General features: G+C 42.0%; 1 protein-coding gene across 2 annotated transcripts; it reads right to left on the reverse strand.

Moving 5' to 3' along the window:
• Positions 1-4,499: 4,499 nt before the first annotated feature.
• LOC147892290 (uncharacterized) lies at positions 4,500-7,856 on the reverse strand. Of its 2 annotated transcripts, XM_087388931.1 has the most exons (6): positions 7,003-7,856; positions 6,770-6,890; positions 6,275-6,450; positions 5,526-5,674; positions 5,143-5,292; positions 4,500-4,929 (listed from the first exon to the last, which is right to left on the reverse strand). In XM_087388931.1, the coding sequence occupies exons 1-6, from the start codon at positions 7,733-7,735 to the stop codon at positions 4,783-4,785; spliced, it is 1,476 nt and encodes a 491-aa protein (XP_087245057.1). In that variant the 5' UTR covers positions 7,736-7,856; the 3' UTR covers positions 4,500-4,782. The 2 variants fall into 2 exon arrangements, with proteins under 2 accessions (XP_087245057.1, XP_087245055.1); XM_087388929.1 differs by lacking the exon at positions 5,143-5,292.
• Positions 7,857-17,345: the final 9,489 nt, after the last annotated feature.

The raw sequence follows: 17,345 nt of genomic DNA on the forward strand, positions 1-17,345 counted from the left end.
TACTCATCGTAATCAAAATTTGGCCCCTTGGTATAGATTCATAATTCGACTCTTGAGAATTGTGATGCATCCACTAACAATGTCTGTAGTGTCCCACACCAATATATTGGGAAGCTGCCTGACACTCATTGCATGATTCAAGCCATGTCTATTCTGCACCTCAGAATCTATTTTTACAACTAGATTCCAAAAAATCATCGGACTTGATTTTCTCTTCTCTCCCTCCTTTAAAATATTACAAGAAGATTCATTGGAAAAAACAAATAGCAGATTCAAGCTATGTCCATTCTGGATCTAAGAATCCGTTTACAACTAGATTCCAAAAAATCATCAGTCATGATTTTCTCCTCTCCCTCCTTTAAAATATTAATAGAAGATTCATTGGAAAAGAAAAATATTAATAGGACTGCCCTGACCTCTAACATTACCATATACCATAGCCTTTAGAGAGAGAGGGAAGTGATGAAAACTCAGTCAAGGTTACAACTTGACTGCTGAATGTCCATCCGGATATGAGACTCACTGTATGCCTATTTCTGACATGAGTATCCTTGTTCACAAGTTCAACCTTCAATCTTTTATGTATATCTGCACGATACTGAAGAGATTCTCAAGCGTGTCAATCATGACATGTGAGTCCAAGCCAGGCATAATCTATGCAAATCACTTCTTTTTATTCATTCCCATAGCGCACATGAATCTCTCGATTTTCGTTGAGATCCTAGTAATCCTATCACTCGAGGGTAACAACTTAATATGATTTAGTCACCTTGGTGACCAACGCAAAGTTTTCTGATGGTTAGTTTCCACAAACTAGATTTACTGAGTAAGGAGATCCAACCCATAATGCTCACCCAACTTCATCATCCTGAAGAGGATCGCCAATTTCCATGGCTAAAGTATTTCCCACTTAGAACCAAAAGCCAACCACTTGAAAAGTTCTTGCACTATTGCCAATTCAGCAATATATGAGCTTAAACTGTATCGTGTTCGTCTAGTAAATAAATATCATTTCTCAAAAGAGATTCCAAGGAAGTAACATGAATCATAAAACATTGATTACCCATATTTAAACAATAGCACAAGCTTTTGGACAATATGAAATCAAAAAATGCTTTTATTGAAGCAATCTCATGAACAAGTACAATATGCACAAGTATGCATAAATAGGTGGAAATCCTCCTTCAACCCCCCCATAAATAAATGATGACAACCTCAAACGGACTCATGAAATCTACCCACTCATGGATTCAAATTTGAGTCCATGTTAACTTTATTAAATACTCATTATCATAAGCTCCTAAAACTGCCCATCCAGCTCTAGATGTGGTAGATCATCCTTCCAGAATTACATCATCTAAAGGATTCTCCTTGTTTAACCAAAAAATTAACTCCTTTTCAGAACCATCCTTGCGCTCCAACCAATTGTTGCCTGCTGTTGGTTTAGAATGTACCAGATGAGCAACCTCCTCTTGAAGATGAGCTAACGAAGCTCTCAACTCCTCTTGAAGATGAGCTAACGAAGCTCTCAACTCCTCTTGAAGATGAGCAACCTCCCTTATAATAATATGAGGATCCCAAAGCTTCCTCTCTGGATGATCTCATCATCAATTTCAATCAAGGAGTGCGATCCAAAGTCCGAGTAATACTGCTTGCACAAGCTTCCATTACTCAAAATGAATGAGTTGAACATGCCCTTATAGCACTCTTCCAGGGCTAGAAATGGGAAGAAAACTGCTGATAGCAACAACTTGCACCGGTCTAAAGGATGGATTGCCTGGCAGCATATGCTGCTATTCACTGCTTATAAACGTCTTGTGAATCTGCCTGAACTGCAGCAGGGATCTATAATGAGTTTGGCTGCCTCACTAGGCAAGCTAGGACACTCTGGTGTGGAGATAGGCAAAGGTGGTGTCAAGGAAAGGAGCAAGCAAAGACACAAGGGAGCTATCCACAAGAGTGCACCAAAGATTCCTGGCGAAGAGCTGGGGAAGGAATCCTGCTTGATCCTTCAGTCGTCCATGCACTCAGCATACATGCGGGCCATCCTTTGAACTTGTGTGCATGCACAAAAGTACCTCATGCAAGCCACAAATCGACCCCTGCATCGGCCACCTTTGCTTTTCACGAAGGACCAAAGTGAAAGGGTTAGGAATCAAAGCCCACTAAGTGTAAAGTTAAGCATACTTTTCAGTTAAAGTATACTTTAAGTACTTTTAGCAAAGTAACTAGTACATGCACCACGCATGCGCTCATGTGTACTTTGAGAAAGGTAGTACATGGACTGAAAAGTTATATGCACACCAACATTTCCACATGCATGGCTTTCCAGCCCATGCACGCCCATGCAAATGGGGCATGCAAACTTAGAATACTTATGCATGTTACTAAAATAAACTTTAGCGCACAACCCAAAGGCAAGCATGCATGCATAACATCAAGCCCAATTTGTGTAAATGCTTGCTAAACAAGACAAAAACACGTGATGCACCAGCATGCAACAACTCAATAGCATGCACCTGCAGGTGAAGTTTCCCAGACATGAGTTCACATGCTAGGCATGCAGGAGCATGCGATTCCAGGTACTTCCTCAAGCTTCTGTCCAAAAGCTTCTCGCTGCCGAAACAGACCAGGACAACAGCAATCTTCCTTGCTTATGCCTCACCTTTGATGATGTTACCTGACAGACACTCCAAAGACTGGTCGACCAGACCACAAGCAGATTTCTGCAAATTCACATCTCCACAGCCAATCCAAGCTGGCAATTCAGCCCTGAACAGGGCACTAAAGCCCTTCAAATTGACACAGATTCGATTTGATTGCATCCTGGACTGTCATACAATCCACAAGGCTGCCTATTGCACTGCCATACGATCTTCCAGATGGGTTGTACAACCACATGCAAATCTGCCAAACAGCCTGCCAAGACCTGCCGTACAGCCTACAAGTAAATGGCTGGCTTTATGGACCAAGGATCTTCTCGGTGGTTCAACCAGCCCTTTGTGGTAGTCTGCAAAATTGTTTTCTACTACCACCAATCCAGGCTGACAAATGAGCCTAGACTTCTGCGTACAGCCTGCTCACAGTCAACAGGAACAAATCGCATTGGCTACTGAGTTACCAAATGGCAATCCACGATGGACTCCTAATTCCATAGAGTCCACGACCTGAAGCAGAGAGGGGTTCGTGCACATACACAACACACTCTATATTTTCTTATCATGCTTCAAAATGCAACACTTGGGAGGAAGCTCCTCTTTCAATGAGCACGAACTTTTACACACACACACACACACACACACACACACACACACACACATACATACATACATACATACATATGTATGCATGTATGTATGTATGTATGTATGTAAATTCAGATTTTGTTGTTCTTTACAATATATCCACTAACTTACCCAAAGGCAAGTCCTCCTAATATCAGGATTTTCGTTCTGTCAAATCAAGACAAACAAGCACAGCGAAGCATCATGCTTTACTCATGCAGATTTTGCTTACCAGATTCTCTCTCAAGCTTAAAACCTTGGCTCTGGTACCAAATGAACCGGTCAAGTCAGTTCTGATATCAGAAGAGTATAGCCTTGAGCTAGAATTATCACTAAGCAAAGCCCAGGATAGAAAACCATTAGGATTGAGCTAGCAACTTACCTCCCAACCTTAGGCTGAGTACTTCGAGCCACCAGCAAGCCTGTGGTCTAGACCGCTTGCCAGCATCGAGGTAAGATCGTGTGTCGCATACGACATGTGACCCTTTCCCTAGCTACAACTTCCAGGCCAATAGGTCTACATCTATGTGAGACATCCAACTCCACGATTCTACTATTACATCTCCCTAGGCTTGTATTTATAAGCATTAGCCTAGCTATCTTTAGCAGCTAGCCCTAACTTTAAGCATCATGCATAAAGTGGCTTTACTTTCCATAAGGGCCTCTACTTTTCCAGTAAAGCCTAGCTTTTCCAAGAATAGCTTACTTTACTTAGATAATCTTTGTCTATGGGATCTAAAACTCATCCGTGCTAGCTCCAGTAACCCAAGGTTAGTTCAAACCCTGGGTTAGACTGCCGGAGGCCTATATCCAGATCCAATCCTAGATCTTAGCTTAGCCCTGGATAGTCAGGCCCTACTTAGTTCAATTATGGACATAACAATAATGCAAAATTTTGCTACAAATAGAAAGGATTTGATCTCAAGATCAGGAGGCCGCAACTCAGATGATAACTTCGCAGAGTGATTATTGCATGTGCAATAATACAACATAAACATATATCTAGGCAAATCCACGAACATGTTCAAACTCATCCTCTAAAAACAATATTTAAAGCAGTTTCCACCTCAAAATACACACATACATACCTAAAATAATCAATATGATATAAGTGAGAGAATTCATCAGCTTATATTCCAAAGGTGCCAATATCCAACTTGTTAACAGCAGATAATTTAGACAGAGCTACAAAGAATTTTCCTGTATTATGTGCAATATTTGTTTAAAAATAGAGACTCCCGCTCTCTTTTGTGAAAGGCTTCCTTGACCCTTGCCCAAATCCAGAAGGGAAAACCCTTCTGGACAAAGAATGACTTCTCTAAATCTCTGTTCATATACATGCTTCCTTTGAATTTAAGAAGCAAAGAATGGGTCCCCTCTCCACCAAAAAATATATACTTGTAGAAGACATCTCAATCTACAAGCGAACTTGAAAATTTTTATGTACTTACTAATGTACACAGTAGAATACAAGCTGAGCTGTATGAAAATGAGCTGATCATGTCTCACCGAGAAGGCCTGCACAAAGCTGTGCACGCTCATTCCTAAGCATTGCAATTTCCATGCGGATACTTTCATCTCCTTGACCTGATCCTTCTGCAATGGTTTGCTCCAATGTTGCGATGATGCGCTCTATGCTCTTTATCTGTAAAAACAAGGTGAGCTATCAACAAGTAACTGACAGCATGATACAAGATGGTCACATCATAATGTCGGTCCCATTGTACTAAAACAGCTAAGCGGGTAGGATTTCTCATCACATTACAAAACAACGCAGGCAGGATGGCACATAAGCCATTTGACACCTATGCTGTGACGTAGTTCCTACAAGGTTTTTTGCTACGGCAATGTGTGTAACCTTGCGATGAGGCCAGCGACGCATTCCATTCCTCCGACATATTTTCTTCAGAACAGTAGGGCAAATTCCAAGTTCCTTAGCTGCAGCATTTATAGGTAGATGAAAGAACTGTGCCAGATCCGACATTTTCAATTTTCCAGTTCTCTCTCTCTGCATAGAATGCAGACTTTCCAGGTTCAATGCACGCAATAATTAGTGACCATATAGAAGCAATGTAGGACTTCCAACACACTCAAAACAATAATTCTCAACACTGGATAGAACTCACGGGCCCATAATCATCACACACGTGTGAATGGGTAGATATGATGTCTTGCGCTAATCAGTTTATGATTGGAAATTTACTAGTTCGAGTAACCTCAAAACACAGTTTTGGTAAAAACCTGTGCTGCAGCATTGCTTTTAGGAGGCTTGACTGGCAAAACGGACGTATCAGCATGTGTTTCAGTACTATCAGCACAGTTGCTGAGGTTCATCTTGTACTGTCCTGGACCAGGTTTCCCACAAAAAGCACCACTGGAGAAATCTGAACCTGAACAACCATATATACAATAATCAAGGGTAAAGACACATGAAGGTATCAGGACTCTCTTCAGTTATAGCACCTAGAAGCACAATTGTAAGACCATAGTGATGATGCAATATACGCTTAATACATCTAGCATTCCTCGCTGTCCCTCCTTCCCTCTCCCTTTTTAAAAAAGCCACAAGGAAAAAAAAACTGAGGTGCACATAGAAACTTCCTTCATGTGTCCGGGGACTTCCTTCTGCCTGATTGAATTCAGATGGAAAGTCATTGCAAAAGTCATAGCTCTTAGTTCATGCATGGCCATGAAGCTTGAGAATGCAAGAAAATTTATTCAGCTTAAAGGCCTCTAATCTGAGTATGTTGGCGCAAATAAATCAAAGTGGATGATGTGAAATCAATCTTCGCTCCAGGTAGAGTGCAATATTATTAAGAGGGTTCCATAGAATTTTAAGGAGTGCAGTGCAGCAAGATGGGCAGCGGGACAAAAGCTTGACAAAGAAGATGAGGTCTTGCTAGTCACTTACTTTTGAGTGGAGGAATATTTGGGTTCAAGGCTTAAACTTAGAAAACATGTAAGGACATAATTCGAAGGTGGATCCTGACCAGAGTGAATGTGTGTAGCTGCACCAATCATTCGCTCAGGTGCTATGCTCATCGAAGCTGCCAAATTCATGGGAACCTGGAGAGAATCATGCCGAAGTATAAAGCCCTCCTTGCTGCGTAGCATGCTGTACTGCAACAAGAATTGCTTGACGTATTCTGTGTTCCCCACTGGAAAGCTATCATATGGAAAAACAGGCTGTTAAAATCAGTAATAAAGACGGAAAAGATAGAACAATAAAAGCCAGGATTAAAGCACGCACATCAATATTGTAACTAATTTGTCTGCTACGAGAGTTTAAAAACATCGCTCGAACCAGTCACCATGCTCAACGGATGAGTGATGTTGTTTCACTGAATTTCTCGGAATTTCTCCTATATATTTTAAAGCTTGAAGTCTCTTGCACGCTGATTACTAACAGTGAGACCGAGGGATGTCCTCAACAATGCGAAGTGCAGTGATCCGTAAACCGACAAACTTGGTCGTCAGAAACATACTCGACCATTTGTTGATCGAGCGCTGATGGAAATCCATCATCTATGCAAAACCGCGTCTGCAACACGGCATGGTAGCTTTGACCATCGCAGCCATGAATCTCCAGCTTAGTGTCTTGTACACCTGTTCGATCCAGAACAATGATGAGCACCGCAATTCACGATATCGTGCTCCAACCAAAGATAGTGGCTCTACTAGAAGCATATCAAGCGACATAAGACTAAGAGTAAAGCACCGTTAGAATGTATAATGCGGCGCAGGAGTTGACAGTTATCGCATTGCAAAGCGCTCTGTTGCAGCAGATTGGGTTGTGCTCCTGCCCACTCGTTGGCTTTGCCCCAATCTATTTGGTTGTTTGCGTATGGCAGCGGATTGGGTGCACCGGAAGTGGAGGCCCCGTGTTCTAAACTGGCTGCCACACGTTCTTCTACTTCGAGAAGTCCTCCTGGCTCGGAACCCATATATGTTCCCGGCTGAGTGTAGAGGCAAGAGGGAGGAATGGTGAGCAGAGGCAACCCATTTCCTGGAGGCAAGTATGGGACAATTGTGGAAGGGGGATTGGGCACTGCATCATAATCCAAAGAATCATTGAAGAAGGAGAGCGAATCCCTGGCAATGGCTGCGTCGATATCGTCGAAAGAGATCAAATCCCCAGGCAATGCAGTGTCGAGGCAGGAGTCTTGGCCTTGAGCTCCCTTGGAATCAAACAACAAGGGACCGAAAGCGGGCTCGAGGGCGCAATCATCATCGACTACTGCGCGGGTGGTGGAGGAAGCGAAATCCGGGAGGGAGGAGAGGAGGCTGAAGGTGGGAGTGGTGGGCAAAGTGTAGGGGGGGAGGGGGTGGTGGTGATCATCGCGGGGGCTGGCATCGGTGGGAGTGTTGAGGAAGTCGGAGATGTCGAAGCGAGGGCTGTTGAGGTTGCTGAGCACCAGGTTCTCGTATTTGGGAGAAGTTGCTGCGGCCATTGCCCGATATCACTTCAAAGGCGGCCCTCCTCCATTGCTTTTCCACTTCTTCACCAACACGAGGCAGAGCCTTTCTCATGAGTTTGCTTCTTCACCATCGCCCTCGTCCAATCCAATTCAATCAATTCCATTCACATTCCAAAGGAAGACGACGAGGAGGAGATCCAAGAGAGAGAGAGAAACGAGGAGACACCTGCCCCCCAAAAAGGCGTCTCCATCTCATAATAGAATCCATGTTATATTGCATCATCCATTCATTCTTTCATTTATTCCTTTTTTCCCCATTGGTTTGCTTCTCAACAATTTATTCCCTCATCTACACTACACTTTGTCAATCCAATGCTGTCGAAGTACAACGTCAAAAAGTCGTACACACTTAAAAACTATTTTGATTCCTAATTACTACAGATGTACAACCTAAAAATGGTAGAGCATGAAATCAAGTTCAAGAAAATGATAAGCTGCTCAATCTTTGTAAGGACTAAGGAAATCCTCACTAAAATGTTCAGAAAAGTTTAACTCCAGGGCTGACACTTCTGTACACAAAATTTCTTGCACTAATCTCTACACTATAAGGCTGGATTGCCTATTTATCCCATCATTACCAGTTGCTATGGGTGGTGCTGATGAATAGACAGCCTTCATCCCACCACGAGCTAAGAAACCCTGGCCAGCTTGTGAAGCAATTAGTTCCTCAATGAAACACAATGATTTGATCACACCTTGAGGGCTTACACGGCTTTGTGCAGCTTGCTCTGTTGTCCAGCACGTGTTGATGCTTGAGAGAGCAAGGATTATTCCAATCAACTTCTTAGTTTCAAAGCTAGATACCAACCAACCCGCCTAGAAAAAATAACTCTAAGCACAAAATATCATTTAGAAGAACAAATAAAATGCTCATAGCACACAAACTTGTAAAGAATTTCACCAAGAGTTTCTCAAGTCAAACAAATAATGGTATACATCACTTCTACTACAGAATTGAAAATTGAAATGCTTCCAAAATGGGGAGAGAGAGAGAGAGAGAGAGAGAGAGGGAGAGAGAGAGTCGCCCGGTACACTTCCTCCAGCAAAAGAAAAAATGGAGTGAAAGATGCTATGAAAAATTCCTTGTCCAAAAAGGAGCTATAAAAGAAAATTTGAATTCCAAAAGAGAAATTAGACAAACCTAAATTTGTGCTTGAAAAACCTCTAATTACATTCTGCAACCCATCGTCAAATCTCTCTCTCTCTCTCTCTCTCTCTCTCTCTCCCTCACTCTCAAACTCCCCAGTTCTTCCTATCTCTTGATAAGCGGTCCCAAAAATGATCTTTTCAAATTAAAGCAAGGTGCCCACATGAATCATTTTAGAGCCAAATAACAAGCCACTGCAAGCTCTTGCAGTAGTTAGCATCAAGTAAAAAAATTCCTTGGCCAGGGCCCTACACTTTATATGATCATAATTCTCCATGTTCTTTTTTTCTTTCCAAAGAAAGGAACCTTCTATTAATGCTTGAAAGATTTCATACAAGACAACAGCCTCGAAGGTACTGGCCTGTTCCAGAGAAACCCAGCTCACTGCCTAGGGGATCTCTGGAATTGGGCCTAATAGCCAAGTGGGGAGACTATACAGCCAGCGAATCCCTCGCGGAGTGAAGATGTAGAAAACACCTGCAGGTCGAGCCTTGCAGAAACAAGCACGCCTCTCGATAGTCACCCTGGAGCCTGGAGTCCCATGCTCCCAGGTGGACCGTAGAGTGTAAATGATATCCTGCCATATGGCAAAACTAGGGTAGCCGCGGGTGGAACCGAGTGCTCACCCATCACTAGACTGCAGCGAGCCACCTAAATATTCCAAGCCGTGATGCTGTGGCTACCACCTCCCAAACACTGTCCTCCTTAGGAGAAGGAGGAGCTAGACTGTCAGGGGGACTGCCTCGTGGAGTGCAATCCTTTGGATGCTTTGACCTTGTATCCGGTAGGCTGGGAGATCTCATCAATTTGAAATGTGTGTCCTCCCTCTGTCAACCAAGCCACCATCTCCCAGGTGTAGTCTCTATGAAGACTCTACATACGTGTCATGATCCTTAGGGCTCTCATCCAGATCCTCGCTGTGCTACGATGGCTCCACAGGCAATGCGAGATAGTCTCCAGGACACCATCGGAGCAACAATGGCACTGCCCGTCCACTCGCATCTGCTCCAACCACGGTCCGATGGGCAAGCCTCTGTGGGTGGCCAGCCAGAAGAAGTAAGAGATCTTCCTCAGCCGCAAGCTGCACCACAACCGCGTCCAAAACTTGGAGTGCACATCCTAGGGCACTTTCTGGGTCACCCAATGTCTCTCCCTCGAAGGAGTCTACCTCAACGAGTCCATCTGAAGCGTCCTGCCAATCCGTGTGGTGTAGGAAAAGAAGGGCACCTTATCCACCTACTCAGTTAGGCCGCCCCTGGAGGGTTAGAACCACTCTCCTAGATCCCACTGGACCTCCCTCAGGGGCTACCCTCCCAAAGCCAAAGGCACCATCTAGAGGCATCCTACTTTGAGATACTGGGAGGGTCAATGTGCCACTCCTTCCCCAAACATACCACTCTGATCATCTGCCAGTGTATCCCATCAAGACTCCCACCCATCTCGGGGTCACTCTCAGTGAGTGGTTGAAGTAGGCCTCCAGGTCCTACACGGAAGAAGCCGAGGTGGGTGCTGCCACGCTGCATCAACATCCTCAAGGGAATGCGAGTACAGGAAAACTGCCCCAACCATCTCCTATCTCTCTAAACGTGAAGTCCTTCCCACCAAGACTCCAGAATGGCTAAGTCAATCTTGCCCATTCACTGCCCTGCCCCTCACAGATGCACTAGGGCATGAAGCCTCGCCTCTATCTCCATAGGTAGTCTACTCCAATGGCCAAAGGACCCTGCTGGACCATTGTCCCACTGTGCCCAACCAATGTGAGTCCGCTGTCCGAGCATATGTCCCTCCTGATCCGTGATCTCTGGGTTCCACATAAGGGGCTAGCTCTCAAACTCCTCTCTACATCTGGGCGGAGCATGAGACCCCCTGCCAATCTCTGCCATACCCTGTGAAGACTCCTCATCAGGGGGGAGCCCTCCCCATAAGGGAGGCCTCTGAGAAGATCCATCTATGTGAAGGCTAACACTGTCCCCTAGTTCGTGGGGTGTTTCTCATAAGCCCTCGCTGTAAGAGGAGCTTCCAAGGCTCTGCACCTGGGGTGAGGCCATGAACCACTAACTTGCTCAGAAGGGCCCTGCTCTGCATCTCCGAATCAATGACACCCAAGCCTTCTAGTACTTGCAGCATGATCAGCGTCTGCCAAGCTACTCGGGCCCTAGTGTTCCTCGTGCCATCTGAGCCTGCCCAAAGGAAGTTCCATACTAACCGACGGAGTTGCCCAATGCAACCTCTGTGAAAGCACCAGCAAGAGGCGATATACTAGGCCGTGGTAAGGACTTGGTTTGCCACTAAGGCACGACCTGCTAGGCAGAGTTTGGCCAAGCTCTAATAGAGAAGCTTACGCCGAACACTCTCCAAGACCGGGGCAATCTGTTGCTCTGTTGTGATGTCAATACCCACTTGGCATCCGAGGTATCTCGCTGTGTCTAGCCCCGCAGTATCTATCTGAAGCCAAAGTCACTCCCCCACTCACGAATCTCCTAAGTCTCCTCAAAGCCTATGAAGAAGCCTATGGATTTCATCCAATTGATCCGTGCCCCCGAGGCCTCACAGTAAATAGCTAGGGCGCCTTTGACTCTCTCCAAACTCGCTGTAGTGCCCTCAACATACAAGGCTGTGTCATCTGCAAACTTCGAGTCAAGTAGCTCCTCGTCCTGTCTGATTGGGAGCCTCAACCCTGTAAGACGTGCCTGGGAGAGCCTTAAGGGCTTCCCAGAGCTCCTCATCTATGAGAGGCTCCTCAAGCCTGTTGCATAAGTCCCGTGAGACTACTATCGGAACGTGATCCCAAACTAGCTCTCAGGCCACAAGACCAGCTGCGGTCATCCTCTCCGTCTAAAAGAGCTGGCTGTAAAATCTAGTGGCCATGTCCAGAATCTCCTGCGGGTCAATGTGCATGATGCCCTGCGAGTCCAATGGTCTGAAAGAACTGCTTCGTCATCTTGTCCCCTTGTTGTACCCATCGAGCCCGGGAGGAGTGACAGGATAACTCAGCCCGTCGCAACTCTGTGTCCTAAAGCTCGAGACAAGCGCTCTTGAATTTGTCAGTAAGCCACTAAGAAACTAGATCCTACTCCTTGAGTCTCTCAATAGAGGCGAGGTCTCTTCTTAAAGCCCACTCATGCTCCTGAAGGGTCCTCCTCCGCCTAAGGACGTGAGCTTGCAACTCCTCACTGCTCCTCTGAATCGCATCGGCCACCCTAAGCTATAGGTCTAGTATTTTTTGATAGTAATCCATTTTGATAATATTCCCATTTGGCAATGGAAATCATTTGGATAGATGGATGACTCATCTCGAACATGATCGGAAGAGACCCTCTTCGATGGAACAAAGAGATGATGTAGAAATGCCTATTAGAGCTCAGTGTGTTCGTCATCAGCATGTTTTTTATCTTCTAAGTGCAATTATATGCATTATTCATTACATGCATTGCTATAATTTCCTACATGTTGATTTGCATGCGCAAAACATTATGCTACATTTCTCTAACTCATCCAAAAGATGTGTATCTCGGCATTTGTGATTAGGGGATGATGACACCAATGAGAACTAGCAAGCATTATCCCGCATTGAAGAGTAATAGTGCCATGACTGTTATGAATTTTTGTCAAAGATTTTGCCATGCAGCTCTGGAGTGCCTTTGCACTAACCCCCCACCTTTTTGTACCACACAAGATGCAATATCCCACCACATTGTTAAGATTATAGACATTTGTGTACCATCAACTTATACTAGTCCTACACAAGCTTTGATTGGCAGCTACAATGACTTGCACTCCAAGGAAAGCACACAAAACCAAAAACCCATCCACCAATGATAGAGTTTTGTACTATTTTTTATATTGCAGGCAAGATGTGGTTTGCAACTCACAGTTCCAACCAAGGGCTTAGGCCAGCAAATGTCTGATAGACCCTACTCATAACATGATCATTTTTGTATACCATTGAGTCAGTAGTCCATGATGAGCACTTAAGTATTGTTTGTGTAATTTAGAATTAAGTACTTTGTGCAAATAAGTGTCATGTTGCTACAATTTAATGCAACAAGTGTCATGTTGATATGGTTTAATGTTATAAGTATCATGTTGCTATGATTGAATATGGTTTAATGCAATTATCATGGTTTTAAACACTTTTTCACATTCTTGATGCATTAATTGTCATTTTTAAGGGCTAATTTTAGGGTTAATATGAGAACGTGCCTTCACACAGTTAGGGTCTCAAGACGCCAATTTGGCTAAGCAATTGAATCATGCCAAGGCTTAAGAAATTTTGAACGAGCAATGAGAGATGCTTGGAAGGGAGGGATTGGGTGTGCTCACCACAGGTCCGATGGATGATGATACCATGCAAGGCGAGCCACTATCTCTTCGACGAGTGGCCAGGCTTTGTCTAGGGTGAGTTCGTAAGAAACACCTTGTTTCTTTGAACTAGAAATGCTAGAAATAAGTGCTCATAGCCCAAGATATATGATCTACAACACAAGGCTCTGACACACATTTTGCTCCAGCGATTCATAAAAGTTGAAGGGACCATGCCAAACAATTAGCAAATATTTATTTTTTATCCATTCATTCACATCTACATCCTCTTGAACTCCTCTTGAAGGAATATAAAATATTCATTCAAAAGAAAGGACAAGAATGAGTAAATGCAAACTGCATTTCATTCATTCACATTCTCCTAAAAGAGTATAAAGTATCCATTTGAAAGAATGTGTAAGAATGAGTGAATGCAAATTTTAAATCATCCATTCCATTCTATTGAAAGAATATACAATATTCATTCAAAACAAAGTGTAAGAATGAGTGCATGTAACTGCCAATAATTCATTCACATTCTCTTGAAAGAATGTAAAGTATTCTTTCAAAAGAAAGTGTAAGAATGAGTGAATGTACATCATAAATCATTTGTTGACAATCATTTAAAGAATATTCAATATTCATTTAAAAGAAAGTGTGAATGAGCGAATGTAGTTGCAAATCATTCATTCATATTCTCTAAAAGAATATAAAGTATACTTTCAAAAGAAAGTGTAAGAATGAGTGAATCTAAGTGCAAATCATTCATCAGATTCTCCTAAACGAATATAAAGTATTCTTTGAAAAGAATGTGTAAGAATGAGTGAATGTGAATTACAAATCAATAATTCACATTCTATTGAAAGAATATTCAATATTCATTCAAAAGAAAGTGTAAAATGAGTGAATGTAAATGCAAATCATTGATTCACATTCTCGAAAAGAATATAAAGTATTCTTTTAAAATAAAGTGTAAGAATGAGTGAATGTAATTTGCAAATCATTTGTTCACATTCTTACAATAGAATACTAAGTATTTATTCAAAAGAAAGTGTAAGAATGAGTGAATGTAAATTGTAAATCATTCATTGCATTTTATCAAAAGAGTATCAAATATTCATTCGTTCACATTCTATTCAAAGAACATTACATATTCATTCATAAGAAAGTGTAACAAAAGTGAAAATAAATTCTAAAACATTCATTCACAGAATATTAAGTATTCTTTGTAAGAATGTTGAAATTTTCAATTAATTTAAACAAACAACCAATTAATTCATATAAGAGAACTTATGAGTTTTATTTTAAAAGATGAAACTCTAAGCATCTAGCAATTAAAAAATCCAAAGGAACAAACAGATCAATAAGATAAACAATCCCATAATCACAATTCACACAAGAGATCTAAGGCTCTCAACAAACAAACAAACCCACAATCACAATTCACACAAGAGATCTTAGGCTTTCAACAAAGATACCCTCAAACTCACATATACAAACACAAATCCATCTTAGCTTAGACCTTCTAGATTGTTTTTTGCAACCCTAAAGGTCTTCCTTCTTTGAACTCTTCTACTTGGCTAGAGAACCAAGCATGAGATAAACATAAAATGGCATACTACGAGCTTAAATAGAACATAAGAAGGTATTTGTACTAATACATGTTATTCATATCAATACTTTCTTTGTATGGATAAGTATTCATATGAATAAATATGGATGACGTGTCATTTTATGGAAAAACATGACATGTCAACGCTTTTTTGCCCAATTTTTTCTCCTTATCAAATCATTCGCTTTAATTTCATATCATATGTATGTATGTATGCATAGATATGTGTGTGTGTGTGTGTGTGTGTTCTCAATTTATCCAAGTTTTGATAGAGAGAGCTTATAGAGTGCAGCTATCAAATTTACCAAGAGATATTTTGACTGGAGGGTCTCCAACCAAAGTAGGATCCAAAGAGGGATTAATCCTTCTAGAAGTACATGAAAATGCCTAGTGTAAGTGATGCAAACCTAACAGATTCACCCAGGGTACAATAGGAGAAGATGGAAAATTAGTAGCATCACTTAAGATAAAAATAAGGGGCTTAATTTCCCAATATAGCAAGAACTTCCATCAAACTTGCATTGAAGTCAAATTTACGACACATTGATCAACAAATATTTGGAAGGGTGAGGTAATCATATCTAGTAATAAGGTGCCCTCTTTACCTTGTCTCAAGGGTAAAGCTTACCTTAAAAGAGTGTTGAAAAGAAAGCTCATTGTGAAAGTTTTAAAAGCCTCCTTAAATAGAACCATTTGACAAGAATACACCAACATGAGGTAACATCAAAAGGCCTCCTAAGAATAGCTAAAAGTTGAGGAGAATTCTAGGTAAAAATAAAAGAAGTCTATACCACTTTCATTGTCTTAAACAAATACATACTAACAAAGGGTGTGATTCTAGAAATATAGGAGCTCTCAACATAACCACATCTCTAGCTATAAGATGACCTTTATGGCTTAAGAGCCTCAATGAAGCTTAGGGTTAAAAGAAGCTCATTAGGAAGCTTTAAGAAGCCTTCTTCCATGGAGCCATTTGACAAGAATCCATGTAAGGGAGGAAAACCAAAAGACCTCACAAGTTTAGGAGAATTCTAGACTAAAAACAAAGACACTAATATCACTTTCATGTTTTAGACAAAGGCACACTATCAAAGGATGTGACTCCAAAAAGATGGCAACCCTTAGCAATGTTTTTTGTTTTGGTCTCATGGTGCACAAAACATGATAAGTATATAAATCAGGTCTTGCCATTGAATTTGATATGACACAAGACCTAATTTGGGCTTGCTAATCTAAAGATAGCCCGCCAAAGTTTAGCTACTTTTGGCGATCGCCATAGAGTTTTAAAAAAGTTTTTGAATACCATGGTTGCCTAGCTTTTTGTTTCAAAGCCAAATGAGCACCTAATTTTCTAGCATTCTCTTTAAGAATGACTCCTCCTAGGCCAATGTTATTGGATTCATCTTTGAGGGAAATCTAAGGTAAACCTTGAACTTAATCTCATGGTTCGAGGGGAAACACCACCAATAAGTCAGGGGGCACAACCTTGGCACAACCCACAAAATAGGAAATACTAATTTGAAGCAAAAGAGGGTGGAAAATGGGGGAAGCCCTGCTCGAGGACGTCGTCTTCCTTACATATTGTAAAAGCCCCTATTCAAGTGACAATGTAGAATCCACTCAAGTCTTGATTAAACCAAGCCATCATCCCAAAGAGTTCATCATAGGAGAGTCGGCCAAGTTGTGAAAAATAGGACATTAACATTGTAGCCATAATAGAAGTCAGAAGAAATAACAAACAATCCTCCACAAAATAAAGGCCACATTGTGAGGAAGGGCCCTATAATATTTACTCTTGCAAGGTGTTGAAGCACTCCAAGACACCCAAGGATTTGTAGGAAAAAGTATTGGTGGAAGCCACATGCTTGAGCTGATGCAAATGTCGCAAGTGCTTAACATTTCTAGATGTGTCAGTGTCCACAGCTGTTGTTGCTCCAAGATTTAATTGAACGTCTTGTCGTTGGAGAAGTGCGAGTGCTGATCACTTTGGCATTCTCGTTTTAGCAGGCTCATCATGGTGTTCTGGTGGCTTTGCTACTAGTGAAGGCGAGGTAGCTAAGGGTGCAGTTGTGGGCGAGTGTCAAGGAGAGGGAAATCCCAAAGTGGTGCATGAATTGATCTTTAGAATGTGTTAAAAAAACATCTAGAAATCGTTCATGCAAGGTCCTCACTCCACCCTCAGCCATGGTCTATGTGAGTTTTGCATGCCACTTTCACCATTGTTGAAAGCAGTCTCAATGATGTCCTGAGACATTCATCAAGAAGTGCATGTTCTCATTCTTTAGCACCTTTTAGGCTTGAGGGAGATTAGGATGCTTAAGATTATTCTTCTCTCCCACGTGAGCCATCATGCAACAATGAAGTTGCAACATAGAATTCAAAATCGATTCAGTGCTAGTAATGACAAATAACAAAGCAAGGAATTTTACAATTGCCCAAACTACATTTTGACTTATTTAAAAATAAAATGCAATCACAACAAATCTAATTACGAGACGTTGTGAATGTGCAATGTTGAGTAA

This window comes from Dipteris shenzhenensis, chromosome 17, assembly GCF_047967505.1.
Source record: "Dipteris shenzhenensis isolate YYH24624 ecotype China chromosome 17, Dip_SZ_1.0, whole genome shotgun sequence".
Classification (NCBI taxonomy): domain Eukaryota; kingdom Viridiplantae; phylum Streptophyta; class Polypodiopsida; order Gleicheniales; family Dipteridaceae; genus Dipteris; species Dipteris shenzhenensis.

Coding starts and splice junctions, on each gene's coding strand:
- LOC147892290 (XM_087388931.1), bottom strand. CDS start 7,735: ATGGCCGCAGCAACTTCTCCCAAATACGAGAACCTGGTGCTCAGCAAC. Junction 6,891..7,002: donor CCGCATTATACATTCTAACG/GTGCTTTACTCT, acceptor TGGATCGAACAG/GTGTACAAGACACTAAGCTG. Junction 4,930..5,142: donor GTCGCTGGCCTCATCGCAAG/GTTACACACATT, acceptor TTGTTTTTACAG/ATAAAGAGCATAGAGCGCAT.